General features: G+C 50.1%; 1 protein-coding gene across 1 annotated transcript in view; it reads left to right on the plus strand.

Annotated features, from left to right (window-relative positions):
• Positions 1 to 605, plus strand: part of LOC147121256 (uncharacterized) — a 306514-nt gene extending 305909 nt beyond the window's left edge. The window contains exon 5 of the mRNA XM_085977640.1: positions 542 to 605. Within this exon, the coding sequence (XP_085833766.1) occupies positions 542 to 554 (13 nt within the window). The 3' untranslated portion in view covers positions 555 to 605. The remainder of the gene's footprint in view (positions 1 to 541) is intronic.
• Positions 606 to 17239: the final 16634 nt, after the last annotated feature.

Raw genomic sequence — 17239 nt, forward strand, 5'->3', positions numbered from 1 at the left:
ACAGTGCAGCACTCCCTCAGTAGCAAAATGGAGTGTCAACCTAGATTTTGTGCTCAAGTCTCTGCAGTAGGACTTGAGTCTACAACCTTCTGACTCAGAGGCAAGAGTGCTACCAACTGAGCCACAACTGGCACGTTAGATATTGTCAACCCCTTTAGTTATTTGCGTGCCTTTCTATTCCCAAATAACATCAGTAAGGTCACTTAAAATAATTTATTGTATGTGTATTTTGAGATATTTGAGAGATGTAATGAGATTGTTCTTTCCATTATTCAAGTGTATTTGTCTCAGTTTAGCATGTATAGAACAGATTACCTCAGGAATGGTTTTAATGTTTTCATGGTTACTTAGCATGTATAACATCAACAATGTTGACTTAATGGTTACACAGTATGCAGTACATCAACAGTGTTCATATAAAGCTGTGTATAACAAAAATATAAGGTGTGTCCAGGAAGGATGTTTTGTTGTGCTGTTCATTTCCCATCAGTATTCAAATTGCAGTAATTTCATTGACTTCTTTTTGTAAAATTTCTTTTAGATTGAGAGACTAGAGGAACTGGCTCCAGAAATAAGAATGAGACGGCAAGACAAGCTAAATGAGGTAGCTATCATCTGCTATCAACCAGTCAATTAACAATTTGACGAATGGGATTAATATAACCCCTGTGCATCAAACAAAAAAGGTTAACTCTTATAGTGGTTTTACTTCCATAGAACATAGAAACCTAGGAACAAGAGTAGGTGATTAAGCCCCTCCACCACTCAATTCGATCGTGCTGATCTGTACCTCAACTCCATTTACACACCTTTGTTCCATATCCCTTGAGCTCCTTATCTAACAAACATTTATCGATCTCAGTCTTGAAAATTTCAATTGACTCAGCAACCACTGCCTTTTGGGGGAGTGAGTTCCAGATTTCCACTACCCTTTGCATGACAAAGTGCTTCCTGATTTCACTCCTAAATGGCCCAGCTCTAATTTTAAGATTATGCCCTCTTGTTCCGGATTCCCCCACCAGAGGAAATAGTTTCTCTGTATCTACCCTATTGAATCCTTTAATCATTTTCAATATCTCGATTAGATCACACCTCAACCTTCAAGGCAAGTTTATGCAACTGGTCCTCAATTTAACCCTTTAAGCCAGGGTATAATTCTGGTGAACCTGCGCTGTACGCATTCCAAGGCCAGTTTATCTTCCCTGAGTTTTTGTGTACATCGACACCTAAATTCCTTGCTCTTCTGCAGCTCCTAGTCTGTCACTAATAAGAAAATATTTGTAGAATCATAGAATGGTTACAGCACATTCAGTGTGTCGAGCATGTGCCGGCTCTCTGTAAGAGCAATTCAGCCAGTCCCATTCCCCGCCCTTTCCCCATAGTCCTGCAATTTTTTTTCATTTAGGTACTTATCCAATTCACTTTTGAAAGCCACAATTGAATTTGCCTCCACCACCCTTTCAGGCAGTGCTTTCCAGATCATAACCACTCGCTGCATAAAAAAGTTTTCCCTCATGTTGCCTTTGGTTCCTCTGCCAATCACCTTGAATCTGTGTCCTCTGGTTCTCGATCCTTCCGCCAATGGGAACTGTTTCTCTCTATCTACTCTGTCTAGACCCCTCATGATTTTGAACGCCTCTATCAAATCTCCTCTCAACCTTTCTTGGATCCAAAATGGGTGAACTTAGACTTCCCCACATTGAACCTCAATTGCCATAATTTTGGCCTCACACTTAGGCCGGAATTTTCTGAGGTAAGAACGGGTGGGTTTGAGGCGTGGGGGGAAGTGAAAGTTGTGCAAATGTGAACCCTGACCCCAACCTGCCTACAACCCGTCCACTTTCACCTTTCACTCAGGTGGGTCGGGCTGCCAACCCGCTGCCAGGAGGCGGGTTGGCAATTTACATATGATAATGAGGCCTGAAGCCTCTACTCTAACCTGCTTTGTAGATTTTACCACAGGCAGCCTGAGATCCCAGGGCTCGGGATTCCCGGTGGCTGCAACAAGGCGGCCTCAGTCTCGGGGAGCAATGCACCCTGCAGATTGGACCCGGCAAAATCCAGCCCTGTTTTTGTTCTTTGTAACTTCCTCCTCCCATCCACACAACTTACTGCGCATCCTAACTAAGTGTCATCTGCAAATTTGGATATACAAGTCTCTATTCCTTCATCCAAATCATTGATATATATGGTGATAAACTGAGCCCACAGTACAGATTCACTTGTCACATTCCAGCAAACTGTATTACACTTATGAATTGCATATATTTTTACTTTCTCCATCAATGGTAGTATGTATTTAGAGCTATCATTAAAAGCTGTAAATGATCCTACAAGCAATAAGACCATTTAAAACTAGTTTTAAGATCTAAAGGAATGGATTTTCCTCCAACTCTGCTTTCCAGCCAGAAGTGTGGGCAATGGGACTTTTGTCCGCCATTTGACCTCCCATGCTGACCACCTTCCTATTTTCTTGTCTTTGGATTAAATATGCAAGGCGGACTCTCGGAGGTATCTCAGCTCTGCATTGGGAGTCCGCTATAGCAGGGGAAGGATATTGCATGATGCTGCAATGGGCAACTTGTTGCAGCAACTGAAGTGGGTGGGGAAAGATTTAAAAGGAGCAGCAGCCTTCAAAATCTGCAGGAGAGAAAAGTTTCACAGGCTCTGCACGAACCCAGCTGCACACCATGGTCAAATGGAAGGGTGGCTACTGTCTGAGACTGAGCCAGACTGTTTGCATCCTTGGTGTTGTATATGACCTTGAGATGAGCTTGTGACTATATATCCACACCATTACTAAGATTGCCTACTTCCACCTCCATAACATCACCTGGTTTTGATAGATTAGCCACAGAGAGCTGGATTTTCCTGGGTCCCTCTCGCATGGTGCGGGGGAACCTAGGAGATGGCGGGAAACCCGGAAGGCCGGGGTTCCCGGCAAGCTGTGGAGTTCCACAGCATGCGTGTGATGTCAGGGGTGGGTTCCCCGTCCTGAAGTCAACCTGATTTACAGGCTGGCTTCCAGTCCTGCAGGGAACTCAGACAAGGAAGCCACAGCAACAGGTATATGCTGGGGGCGGGGTACGGGGTCCGATCCACTGGAGGGGGGATCCGATCCCCCGGGGGTTCTGATCGGAGTCGCACCCCCAGATGGGGTCCAATCTGTAGTGTATGTACCTTTAAGAGGAGAACTACTTTTACAGCTCCTGTATACTGTAGTACCGGCAGTGACCACATCTGTATATAAACCCTGAGTAGGGATCTGTACTGTTAGTTTTTAGAATAACCTCATCCAGTAAACACCTGTTGATTGTTCATCTGCAGTCTCCGTCTATTTATTGAAGAACACCATACCTTAAGATTCATGGATTTAACAGTGGCGACGAGGCCGATTCGAACCTACCTGCAATTCTGCATTTCCTCCCAGGGATTCGCTCCTGGAGGACAGTGGAAGAAAGTCGAGGCCAGAAGCACGGGCGTCGACCACGAGCAACCGCCCAGTCATCCAGCAGAGTGTGAGCATTGCAGGGGAGGCTGTTGAGAGCTGGGCTTGGTTCTCCAGTCACGACGATCCAGCGCAACAGGCTGGGCGCAGACCCTTCCCGGACAGTGGTGGCTGGAGCCGACCGACGGCACAGAAAAGGCCGAGCAGCGTCGACTGGGTAAGAGAGAGGGTAAAGCGCACAGGGCGCAGCCGGGGGTTGAAGACCGAGCGGCATCGACGGAAAACAAAAAGAGAGTAAAGCACAGCCGGGGTTCAGGACCGAGCGGTGGCAACGAGAGAGGCGCTCAGGAAAACGTGCAGAGCGCAGCCAGTGCTCAAGGGCTGAGCAGCGTCCACGGGGGAAGCAAGGAAGCGCGGCAGTCGCCATTTGAGCCGCAGCGGAGGAGAAGGGAGAGCGCGGGAGACGCCATTTTTGAAGCCGCAGCGGAGAAGAAGGGCGAGCGCGGGAAGAAAGGGAAGCGCGGGAGATGCCATTTTAGCCAGCCTAACCACACCCAGGGATGCCGAAGAGTAGCAGTGTCACAGCGTTCGACAATGAAGTCGAAGATTGGGCAACATATGTGGAACGCATTGAAGTGTACTGCAAGGCGAATGAAGTGCCAGATGCCAGGAAAGCACTGGTATTGTTGAATTCCATGGGTGCAAAAACGTATGGCTTACTGCGAAACCTAGTAACCCCAGAGAAGCCAGTGGATAAGGATTTTGAAAGCACAGTGGCAATCCTACAGGACCACTTAAACCCCACACCGCTGCTGATAGCAGAAAAGATTTAAGTTTCACAAAAGGAACCAGCATAAAGACGAAAGTAATGCTGGGTATTTAACGGAACTGCGCAAGCTATCGAAACACTGCCAGTTTGGAATGGGACTAGCAGATACGTTAAGGGACAAGTTTGTGTGTGGGCTTCAAAGTGAAGGAACCCAGAAATGGCTTCTATCAGAAAAGGATCTTACGCTGGACAAGGTTTTCAGCATGGCTGTATCACACGAAGCAGCCGCACGGGGCGCTGCAAAGATACAACAGAGACCGCAAGAATATGGCACCAATGAAATGTCATATGGAGCAGTGAAGTGTTATCGCTGCGGCAGAACAACACACGACCAGAAGGATTGTTGGTTCAAGGACCAAGTGTGCAGACAGTGTGGAAAAGCAGGACACATAGCAAGAGTCTGCAGGTCGGGAAAGAAAACCAGCAGCAAGAAATCTCCACAGGAGAAGTACAAAAAGGTACATAAGGTGACGGAGAGTAGTTCAGACGAACAGAAAAGTGATACAAACTCCGAAAGCAAGGAGCTGGGTTGTCTGAAACTACATAATGTAATCAAAATGGAGGATCACCAAACTATCTGAGTCACGCTCAAGATAGACGGAGTCCAAGTGAAAATGGAATTGGACACAGGATCAGCCCTAACAGTCATAAACCGAAGGGACTACAAGCGGCTATTCTCACATATACCCTTGAGAGATAGAGATTGTCTTGAAGACGTACACGGGGCAATAAGTCTACCCCAAAGGAAAAAGGAGGGTGAACGTGATATACAACAGCAAGGAAACACCAAAAAAGGACCTATATGTATTGCCAGATGGAGGACCACCACTACTAGGACGTGAATATATCTGGAAGATAGTTAGATTGGCATTCCATACAGGCACTGACAGTAGAGGCCAAAAAGGATGACGACGTCACACCTGGACGACTGTCAAAAATGCTAACTGACGCACAAGAAGTGTTCCAGGAGGGACTCTGAACACTAAAAAGGCATAACAGCGACGATCAAAATAGAGGAAAATGCAAGCCCAAAGTTTTTTAAGGCCAGACCAGTGCCTTATGTGATCCGCCCAGCCGTCGAAGCAGAGCTGGAAGGTTTGGAACATTCAGGAGTACTGTCCAAAGTGGACTGGAGCGAGTGGGCTACACCCATCGTTCCTGTAATGAAGAGGTCGTTGAGTAATACGCCTGGGGAACCAAAGAAGGTTCGCATCTGTGGGGACTTTAAGGTGACAGTGAACCCAGTCCTTCACACGGTACAATATCCGCTTCCGCGGATTGAAGATATTTTCGCCTCGCTATCTGGAGGAAAACGCTTCACTAAGATTGATCTGGCCCAGCCGTACCTGCAAATGGAGGTAGAAGAAGCCTCGAAACAATACCTCACGATCAACACTCACAAAGGTCTCTACCAATACAACCGGCTGGTGTTCGGGGTAGCATCAACTCCGGCTATCTGGCAAAGGGCAATGGGTCAAGTCCTGCAAGGGATTCCAGGGACCCAGTGTTATTTGGACGACATCCTGGTCATGGGCGAAAATGACAGTGATCACCTCGCCAACCTGGAGCAAGTGCTCACTAGATTGAAGGAATATGGGCTACGAGCTAATCGCCACAAATGCGAGTTTTTCCAGAAGCAGATCTCGTATTGTGGCCACGTTATTGATGAAGAGGGGTTAAATAAGTCCCCTGAAAAGATTGAGGCAGTAGTCAAGGCTCCAGCACCGGAAAATGTGTCACAACTGAGGTCGTTCCTCAGGCTGGTGAACTACTACCATAAGTTCTTACCAAATTTGTCTACAGTATTACACCCACTGAACACCCTACTGCAAACGGGTACCATGGAAGTGGAATGATGAATGTAAACGAGCTTTCCAGAAGTGCAAAGAATTGATCACATCAAAAGAGGTGTTGGCTCATTTCAACCCAGCACTACCAATTCGCTTGGCGTGTGATGCATCACCCTATGGTATTGGAGCGGTGCTGTCGCACAAATTCCCAGACGGGTTGGAGAGGCCAGTAGCCTTTGCGTCTCGGTCACTAACCTCAGCCGAGCGCAACTATACCCAGATTGACAGGGAGGCCCTCAGCCTAGTATGGGGAGTAAAAAATGTTCAACCACTATCTGCACGGGCAGTTCACCTTGCTGACTGACCACCAACCACTTGTCTCCATCTTTAATCCAAAGAAGGGCGTTCCGGTGATGACTGCGCAACGGCTACAAAGATGGTCCCTTTTTCTAGGGGCGAACCAATATGAAATCGAGTATAAAGGGCACGAAACAGCATGGAAACACTGATGGGCTATCATGCCTGCCACTGCCTACTACGGAGGAAGTACCAGCAGTGGACCCTGTCGAAATATTTTATTCAACTATAATTGAACGCTTGCCAGTAACTAACGCGGATATGGAGAAGGAGATCCGAAATGACCCGACACTGTCTCGGGTATATGATTTGACGGTGAAGGGATGGCCAACACATGGCGACTCACTGTTGCCAGCATTCTCATCCAGAAAAGAACAGCTGTCACTATGCCAGAGGACATTGATGTGTGGATCCCGAGTGGTAATTCCACCCAAGTTAAGGGAGAGAGTGCTCAATGAGCTTCACGAAGGCCATCTGGGAGGGGTGAAAATGAAAAGCCTTGCTAGGGCTTATGTGTGGTGGCCGGGGATCGATCAACAAATAGAGGACCTAACAAAGAGCTGCTCAGGATGCCAGAAGGTCCAAAATGCACCACCACATGCCCCTCTACACCCATGGGAGTGGCCCTCATCTCCATGGCAACGGGTGCATATTGATTTTGCTGGTCCATTCATGGACTCAATGTTCTTAATAGCAGTGGATGCGCACTCAAAATGGCCTGAGGTGATCAAAATGTCCTCCACCACTACGGAGAAGACGATTGCAGTCCTACGGACCATATTTGCCAGGAATGACTTGCCAGAACAGATTTGCTCTGATAACGGACAACAGTTTGTGTCCGAAGAGTTTCAGAAATTTATGAGAAGGAATGGGGTAAGGCATTACACATCCGCCCCATATCATCCAGCCACAAATGGATTGGCTGAGAGGTTCATACAAACCTTTAAAAAGGCTGTAAGGGCCATGTGCGATGACGACATTCCACTGCAGCATAAGGTGGACAATTTCCTGTAAGCCTACAGAAATGCGACACATGCAGTTACCAACCAGACCCCGGCCATGATGTTCTTTAACCGAAGGTTAAGATCTCGTCTGGATTTGCTAAGACCAAATGTACGAAGAAATGTTGAGAATAAGCAATTCCAGCACATCAATGAGAAGCCGACAAGGAGCTTCAATGTAGGACAACCAGTCTTGGCCCGCGACTACCGAACAGAGAAATGGCAACCAGGAATGATATGCACACGGCAGGGGCCACTAATGTACACAGTGGATGTTGGGGAGAACATTGTGAGACGCCATGTCGACCAGATCCTAGCGTCAGAGGAACGAGTGAACCCCATGTCTTGCGTACCTGGTGATGAACCCGACATACCGGTAGCATCTACCCCAGAAACAGTAGCATCGGAAGCTGATGAACTAACTGCCGACAGGGTGCCAGAATCGCCTCCGCACCAAGACACTCAGGAAAGGCGCTATCCAGAAAGGATCAGGAAGCCGCCCCAAAGACTGAATCTATAAATGGACTATTTCAGTTAATGTGCATGTTAAAAGTGTTGACTGTTAATTGAATGTTATGGTACTGTTAATCTAAAAGGGGAGGAATTGCAGTGTTTGTACCTTTAAGAGGAGAACTACTTTTACAGCTCCTGTATACTGTAGTACCCGCAGTGACCACACCTGTATATAAACCCTGAGTAGGGATCTGTACTGTTAATTTTTAGAATACCCTCATCCAGTAAACACCTGTTGATTGTTCATCTGCCGTCTCCGTCTATTTATTGAAGAACACCATACCTTAAGATTCACGGATTTAATACAATCCCCGGTCCGGGGTCCAAGTCATGATCCTGAGAGGGGAGGCTGTGTTTCAGGCCGGGGGGGTGGGGAGGGAGGGAGGGAGGGGGGAGGTCAGATATCTGACCCTGGGGAGGGCCAGGCTGATGGTGGGGGGAGCTTGGAGGGCCAGGAGGAAGCTCTCCTGCTCCTCCTAGCCCACAAGGATTGCTCCCTGAGGCTGAGGTCGCCTTGTTGTAGCCACCAGGAATTCAGAGCCCCAGGATCCCTGGCCGCCTGCAGTAAAACCTGCACAACAGGTTAAAGTAGAGGCTTCAGGCCTCACTAATATGTAAAGTGCCAACCTGCCTCCTGGCAGCAGGTTGACAGCCCGCCCCCTCGACCCACCTGAGTGAAGGGTGAAAGTGGGCGGGCTGGAGGCGGGTTGGGGTCGGGGTTCACATTTTTTCAACTTTCACTTCCCGCCCAAGCCTCCAACCCACCCACTCTTACTTCAGAAAATTCTGGCCAGTGTTTCCACTTGTAGGGAAGACCAATACTAGAGGCCATCAATATAAGAAAGTCACCAAGAAATCAAATAGGGAATTTAGTAGAAACTTCTTTACGCAAAGAGTGATGAGAATGTGGAACTCGCTACCACAGGGAGTACTTGAAGCAAATAGTATAGATGCAGTTAAGGAGAAGCTAGATATGCATAAGAGGGTGTCAGGGCGAGGCTGGTTCTGGACCCAAGTGCAGAGACGAGGCTAGAGGCAGGTATACAGTTCAAACAAAGTACTTTACTTAATAAACACAGATACAATTACACTTTAGAAGCTCTGACAAGCAACCACTTGGCACAAAGGCTTATCAAGTCTGAGCACAGAGAAGGGGCAAAACAGAACTTATATACTCCAAATCACAGGTGAAACTCATAAGCCCAATAACAGTCAATTAAGGATTAACACAGGGGTAACCACTCCTGAAGGTGCCACCTAGGGGTTACTAGGAGAACTAACCGGCACACTCACAGGACCCCCTCCCCTAGGAACGGCTCCTGACGTTCCTCCTGGACGAGCAGGGTGGCGACAGCGAAAATCCCTTGAGAGTTCCGGATCCAAAATGTCCTGGGCCGGAACCCAGGAACGCTCCTCAGGACCGAAACCCTCCCAGTCAACCAGGTATTGGATGCTCCTCCTGACCCGGCGACAATCAAGGAGGCGACGGACCGTGAAGACTTGCTGGCCGTCGATCATACGGGGCGGGGGAGGTCTAGCCGCAGGAACCAAGGGACTAGTAAGTACCGGCTTGAGGTGAGAGACATGAAATGTGGGATGTATCCTCATCGATCGAGGAAGGAGGAGCCGGTAGGCCACCAGGTTTACTTGCTCCAAAATCCTAAAAAGGTCCTATGAACCGGGGAGCCAACTTGCAGGACTCCACATGGAGCGGAAGATTCTTGGTAGACAGCCAGACCTTCTGTCCGGTCCGGAACCGAGGAGCTGGGCGACGGTGACGGTCGGCCTGCACCTTCTGCTGAGATGAGGCAAGCTGCAAGGCGGATCGGACCCTCTTCCAGGTACAACGGCAGCGTTGGACTAACCCCTGGGCAGCCGGCACTCCTACCTCCCTCTCCTGTTCCGGGAAGAGTGGCGGTTGGAAGCCATATTGGCACTCAAAAGGCGAAAGACCAGTGGAGGAGCTCTGAAGGGTATTATGTGCATACTCTGCCCAGACCAGGTACTTGCTCCAGGAGGAAGGATCGGAGGACACAAAGCTTCGTAGCACCCTCTCCAGATCTTGATTAGTTCTCTCAGTCTGGCCGTTAGATTGAGGGTGGAACCCCGAAGAGAGACTGACGAAGCCCCCAGGAGGGAACAAAAGGCCTTCCAAAAACCTAGACGAAAACTGAGGACCACGGTCAGAGACAACATCCAGGGGCAAGCCATGGAGGCGGAAGACGTGTTGGACAACCAGCTGGGCGGTCTCCCTGGCAGAGGGAAGCTTGACAAGAGGAACGAAGTGAGCAGCCTTTGAAAAGCGATCAACCACAACTAGGATGGTGGTGAATCCTTCAGATGGAGGTAGCCCGGTGATGAAATCCAGGGCGATATGAGACCAGGGACGGCTGGGAATAGGCAAGGGATGCAGGAGACCAAGCGGAGGTTGTTGGGATGTCTTGTTCTGGGCACAGACAGGACAAGCGGAGACAAAGGCCCGGGTGTCGGCTTCCATAGCGGGCCACTAGAACCTCCTTTTAAGAAACTCGAGAGTCCGATGGATCCCAGGATGACCCGTCAATCGAGAAGAATGGCCCCATTGAAGGACCTGGGCGCGCACTCGACTGGGAACATAGTTTATTAGGAGGGCCTCCTCCAGGATCGGCCTCCTGACGTTGGGCCCTTCGCACCACAGTCTCAATCTCCCACGCGACAGGAGCCACGATGCAGGAACTAGGGACGATGAGACCGGATTCCGGTCTCCAGTCCTTTTCTGAGGGGTCAAACTGGCGAGAAAGGGCATCTGGTTTGAGGTTCTTAGACCCTGGGCGGTACGACAGGAGAAAGTTGAACCGGTTAAAGAGGAGTGCCCACCTGGCCTGCCGGGGGTTGAGGCGCTTAGCGTCCTGAATATATATTAGGTTCTTATGGTCGGTCCAGACGACAAAAGGATGTTCCGCTCCCTCCAACCAGTGTCTCCACTCCTCCAAGGCCAACTTAACTGCCAAACGCTCCCTGTTGCCAACATCATAGTTACACTCAGCTGCCTTCAGGCGACGGGAGAAGAAGGCACAGGGATGAAGTTTTTGGTCCTTGGGGGAGCGCTGGGACAGGACAGCCCCAACTCCAATATCCGAGGCATCCACCTCTACAATAAAGGGCAGGGTGGGATCAGGATGTATCAGAATGGGGGCGGAGGTGAAGCGTTGTTTGAGCTCCTGGAAGGCCCGTTCTGCTTCAGAACGCCAGCTGAACCGTACAGGCGAGCCCTTGGTCAATGCGGAGGGGGGGGGGTTGCGGCAAGGGAGCTGAAGTTACGGATTAAGCGTCTGTAAAAGTTGGCGAATCCCAGGAACCGCTGAATCTGCTTAACCGACGTGGGACTCGGCTAGTTCAGGACGGCTTGAACCTTACTCGGATCCATCTGGACGCTTCCACCAGAGATAACGTAGCCCAGGAAGGTGACCTTAGTGACGTGGAATTCACACTTCTCGGGTTTGACGAAGAGACGGCTCTCCAAGAGCCTCTGCAACACCCGCCTGATGTGTTGGACATGCTGCTAGGGGGACTTTGAGAAGATGAGAAGGTCATCCAAATAAACAAACACGAACTGATTCAGCAGGTCCCGGAGCAAGTCATTGACCAGAGCCTGGAAGACAGCAGGAGCGTTAGTGAGACCAAAGGGCATGACAAGGTATTCCCAGTGACCGCTCGGGGTGATAAAGGCAGTTTTCCATTCATCCCCCTCCCTAATGCGGACCAGGTTATATGCGTTGCGGAGGTCAAGTTTGGAGAAGATGGTAGCTCCCTGTAGCTGCTCAAACGCTGAAGACATCAAAGGGAGAGGATAGCGGTTCTTAATCGTAATTTTGTTAAGCCCCCGCTAGTCTATACAAGGTCTGAGACCACCATCCTTCTTTACAAAAAAGAAACCTGCACCCGCTGGGGAGGTGGAAGGGCAAATGAAACCTGTGGCAAGGGCTTCTTTGATATATTCCTCCATCGAAACATTCTCAGGGCCAGAGAGAGAGTAGAGCCGACCCCGAGGGGGGCTAGTGCCAGGCGGGAGATCAATCGCACAGTCGTAGGGCCGGTGGGGGGAGTGTAGAGGACCGCCCTTACTAAATACCGCATGGAGGTCCGAATACTCAGGAGGCACACGAGCAAGGTCCAGCTGATCGGCTGGCTCGGGAGAGGAAGGACGATGCAGACTAGGGAAGACCTTGAGACAGTTAGTTGAACATGAAGGGCCCCACTCCAGCACCGTCCCAGTAGTCCAGTCAATATGAGGGTTGTGGAGAAAGAGCCACGGGTGTCCAAGAATGAGAGGGAGCTCAGGGGAATCTATCAGGTGAAACTGCAGCAACTCTTGATGTCTCTCCCCCACTTGGATATGTAACACTCCAGTGATATGATGAACGTGCCCAGAACCAAGGGGCCTGCCATCGAGGGCGGTGACTTGTAAAGGCTTGTCCAGGCGGGAGAAAGGAATTTTCAGTCCGTGCACCAGGGTACGGTCAATAAAACAACCCGCGGCCCCGGAGTCAATGAACGCCTGCAGATTGAACTGCTTTCCCTCCCAAGAGAGACGAGCAGGAATCAGGGTTTGGAAGACAGAAGGGGTAGGAGAAGGGGTTTGATCAGTCCGTATCTCCCCAATCCTCCTGGCTTGTTCCTGGAGCTCTGGGCATGTGGCTCTGAAATGACCAGACAGGCCACAGTAAAGACAACACCCCTCTCAATCTCCTCTGCCTCTCAACCTGGGAGAGCCGAGTTCTTCAGAGTTGCATAGGTGTCTCTTCCATGCTAACAGGTGGACTCAGGGGTACTTGGAAACTCCTGGTCAGATCCGGAACACTGGACGATCTCACCCCTGTGGAAGTAGTCAATCTCCTCTCTCTAGCATGCTCCCAGAGGCGGTTATCCACTCTGACAGCAACGGAGAGGAGCGTGTCAAGGTCCTCCGGGATCTCTCTGGACGCTAGTTCATCCTTGATAGTTCCGGAAAGGCCGTAAAAAAACATGGAAAGTAGGGCCTCGGTGTTCCAGCGACTCTCCGCAGCGAGTGTGCGGAACTCAATGGCGAAGTCGGCTATGCTGCAGCCACCCTGGCGGAGATTCAAAAGTCTCCTAGCTGCCTCCCGTCCACTCACAGGATGGTCAAAGACCTTGCCCATCTCATTGGTGAAATCGACAACGTCAAAGCAGACCAAAGATTGCTGCTCCCAGATAGCGGTAGCCCAGGCGAGAGCTTTTCCCGAGAGTAGTGAAATAATGAATGCTACCTTAGAGCGAGATGAATGGAACATGGAAGGTTGAAGTTCAAAAACCAGGAAGCACTGGGTCAGGAAGCCATGACACTTGCCTGGATCACCATCATAGCGCTCCAGCGCAGGTAGGCGAGGCTCTCGGTAAGTCTGGCAATCAGCGACCGGTGGGGTAGCACCCAAAGGAACTGACTGAAGAGGAACATCCTGAGCAGAAGCCACAGCGGCCAGGTGTTGAATGGTCTGAGTCCACGTATCTACCTTGTCCGAAATGCTTTGGAGAAGTTGCTCAAGGCAGCCGAGGAAAGCACCTTGATGGGAGAGAATAGAACAAAGTTCCTCCATCACTGCTGGGTCCATACTGGCTCAGTCTTGCTGTCAGGGCGAGGCTGGTTCTGGACCCAAGTGCAGAGACAAGGCTAGAGGCAGGTATAAAGTTCAAACAAAGTACTTTACTTAATAAACACAAAGATACAATTACACTTTAGAAGCTCTAACAAACAACCATTTGGCACAAAAGCTTGTCAAGACTGAGCACAGAGAAGGGGCAAAAACAGAACTTATATACTCCAAATCACAGGTGAAACTCATAAGCCCAATAACAGTCAATTAGGGATTAACACAGGGGTAACCACTCCTGACGGAGGCGGAGGTCCCCAATGGGGGTCTCTCTATGCGGGAGTCCTCCCTTGTTCTATCGGGGATTTGGCCTGGAGGGTGTTGCACAGAGCAGTTCCGTGCAATAGATTTTTAAATAGGTTTACGGACTCCCAGACCGCCTGTTTGTTTTGCGGTCTGGAGGAGTCCGTCTTTCACGTTTATATGGGGTGTGAGAGGTTGCAGCCCCTCTTCCACTTTTTGAGGGGGCTGCTCCTCAAATTTTGGTTGCACTTCAGTCCCACGCTCCTGATCTACGGTCACCCCGTGCGGAGGGGAGCGGGCGGGTCGGAGGACCTCCTCGTGGGCCTGCTCCTGGGCCTGGCCAAGAAAGCCATTAATTGGTCCTGGCAGCGGGCGAGCGAGGGGGTCGTCCGACCGGATTGCCTCCCCCTCTTCCGTGGCCATGTTCGCGCCCGGGTGGCCCTGGAGATGGAGCACGCGGTGTCCGCCGGCACGCTCGAGCTTTTTCGTGACCGGTGGGCGCCGTGGGGACTGGAGTGCATAATTAATCTGGACAACCAAATTTTAATTTGATTGGTGGAGGGTTGTTTAAAAGGGTCATTGGTTTTTTGTCAGTTCATTTGTGAACTTGTTTTTGGTTGATTAAAAAGAGAGGGTAACCACTCCTGAAGGTGCCACCTAGGGGTTACTAGGAGAACTAACCGGCACCCTCACAGAGGGAGAAGGGAATAGAGGGTTATGTTGATCGAGTTCGAGGAGGAAGGACGGAGGAGGCTCGAGTGGAACATTAACGGCAGCATGGACTGGTTGGGCTGAATGGCCTGTTTCTGTGCTGTCTCTTCTATGTAATTCTATGTAAAAATTAAGCACACAAACGTAGGAACATAGGAACAGGAGTAGGCCATTCAGCCCCTCAAGCCTGTTCTGCCATTCAATTAGATCATGGCTGATCTTTATCTTAACTCCATCTACCCGCCTTGGTTCCGTAACCCTTAATACCCTTGCCAAACAAAAATCTATCAATCTCACTTTTGAAATTTTCAATTGCCCCAGCCTCAGTAACTTTTTGGGGAGAGAGTTCCAGATTTCCAGTATCCTTTATGTGAGGAAGTGCTTTCTGACATGACCCCTGAATGGCCGAGATCTAATTTTTGTTCTGGACTCCCCCACAAGAGGAAAGAGTTTCTCTCTCTTTACCGTAACAACTCCTTTGATCATCTTAAACACCTCTTATAATGCAATTTCCCAATTTTCTTGCCAGTTTGAAGAGTTCAAAAGCACCTTTTGCAATTCTATGGAATGTCATAGAGTTTATTCTGCCTGCTTCTCACTGCCACAGAACCCCTAACACCTCTTCCTTGCAGGTCTTCCCTCCAATTGGTGGAGCAGAGGGGAATCCACCAAAGACCTAAACCCCTTCATTTGCCATCAGGGCAGAACTGCGTAAATGGCAGGCAGCATGATCTGCCAAGAAGGAAGCAGGAGGAATCTGATAGCGGACATTTGCCGGAGGGTCTCCCCACCCCTTTTTTCCCTGGAACATCTTTCAATGTTTTGAATATTTTTGTATTAAATTTATAACTATAAAGATAGACTCTCAAATTTGTTACAGCTTGCTACACATATTTTATGGATATTTGGAATCAGCATTAGTCACATGATATACTTATATGATCTGATAAAGTTTACCAATCGACTGCAACAGGACATAGAAAGGCTAGCAAGTGGCAGATGGAATATAATACAGAGAAGTGATTAGAGGTGATGCATTTTGGCAGACGGAACAGGGAAAGGAACAGTGAGTGTACAGGGACAGAGGGACCTGGGAGTTAATGTGCATAGGTCCCTGAAGGTGGCAGGACAGGACATATTGTGAGAGTGGTTAGCAAAGCATATGAGATCTTGGGTTTCATAAACATAGGTATTGAATACAAAAGTAGAGAAGTTATGCTGAATCTTTATGAAGTGCTGGTTAGGCCACAACTGGAGTATTGCATCCAGTTCTGGTCACCACACTTTAGGAAGGATGTGCAGACCCTTGAGAGGGTGCAGAGGAGATTTACCAGAATGGTTCCGGGGATGGGGGATCTTAGCTACAAGGACAGGTTGGAGAAGCTGGATTTGTTTTCATTAGAGCAATGGAGGTTGCGGGGTGATTTGATAGAGGTGTACAAGATTATGACGGGTTTGGAAAGGCTAGACGGGGAAAGGCTGTTCCCACTAGTTGATGGTACAAGGACTAGGGGACACAGATTTAAGGTTTTGGGCAAGAGATACAGGGGCGACGTGAGGAAAAACTTTTTTACGCTGTGAGTGGTGAGGACCTGGAACTCGCTGCCAACGGAAGTAGTGGAAGCGGACACACTCAGGCCTAGAAATTGGGTTGAGGCGACAAACTGGCGCCAAGTTCGCCTGGGCGCTGGTTTTTGCGCAGCGTTCGAAGCTGTAGCGATCGTCAGAAATTCAGTTGAAGTGCCCCTAGAGGGAGACGGGGCGAGGCTCAAGGCGCTCCGCGTCCCTCTTAGGGCGCTGAAACGGAATATCGCAGTGCAATGGGTCGCTGCGGTACTGCAGGCCTTCCTCCCACTGTTAAGGGGGAGGGGCCTGCAACAGCGTGAACCCCGATCGCGAGTGCTGGCAAAAGAGCCCGGCACCAAGGAGAAGTGCCGGGCTCTCGGGAAACAGCCGGCAATGCCGCGGCAGGGGGACCAGGAGGCTGGGGACGGAGGTGCTGGCCCCGCACCTCCACCTTAACTTGTGCCTCTGCCAGCGCAGCAAGGCCCTGTGAACCGGGCGCGGGTAGCGAACGGCGCTACAGCGGCGTTCGCTACCAAATATCGTGTTCGGGGCGCGAATGGGGCGCTGCGCACACCGATGACGTCATCGGTGGCGGCGCAGCGCAAATGGCTAACGCCACCATTAGCGCCCCTGCTGAATATCACGGGAGGTGCAGCCAGTGGTGTTACAGCCACTGACTGCCTCTTTAGGCGCTAACAGGTGGCGCTACTCACCCAATTTTTCCCCCTCAGTGTTTTCAAGGGGAGACTGGATAGGCACTTGAGGGAAATAAACTTGCAGGGCTATGGGGATAGAGCGGGGGAATGGGTTTGACTTGATTGCTCTACAGAGAGCCGGAATGGACTCGATGGGCTGAATAGCCTCCTTCTGTGCCGTTATGACTATGACTCTATGGGGAAAAAATCAGTTGTTTGCGCCTCCCGTTAGCGCCTTAAGAGGGTGCTAATGGGGCGCAAAGCAACTAGCGCCCGGGTGCGGCGATGTTTGCGCCGCTCGCGCAATTAACTAGGCATTTTGCGGCGGTGCTAAACACTACTGCCACGATCTCCTGCGCCGGCAGATTGTGACGTAATTTGAGTGCGCAATGCTCCGTTAGCACCCCGGACCGGATATTGAGTGGCGCCCCCTGCCTT

Source organism: Somniosus microcephalus, chromosome 3 (assembly GCF_052327205.1).
Source record: "Somniosus microcephalus isolate GS21.2 chromosome 3, FLI_Smic_1.0, whole genome shotgun sequence".
Taxonomy (NCBI): Eukaryota; Metazoa; Chordata; class Chondrichthyes; order Squaliformes; family Somniosidae; genus Somniosus; species Somniosus microcephalus.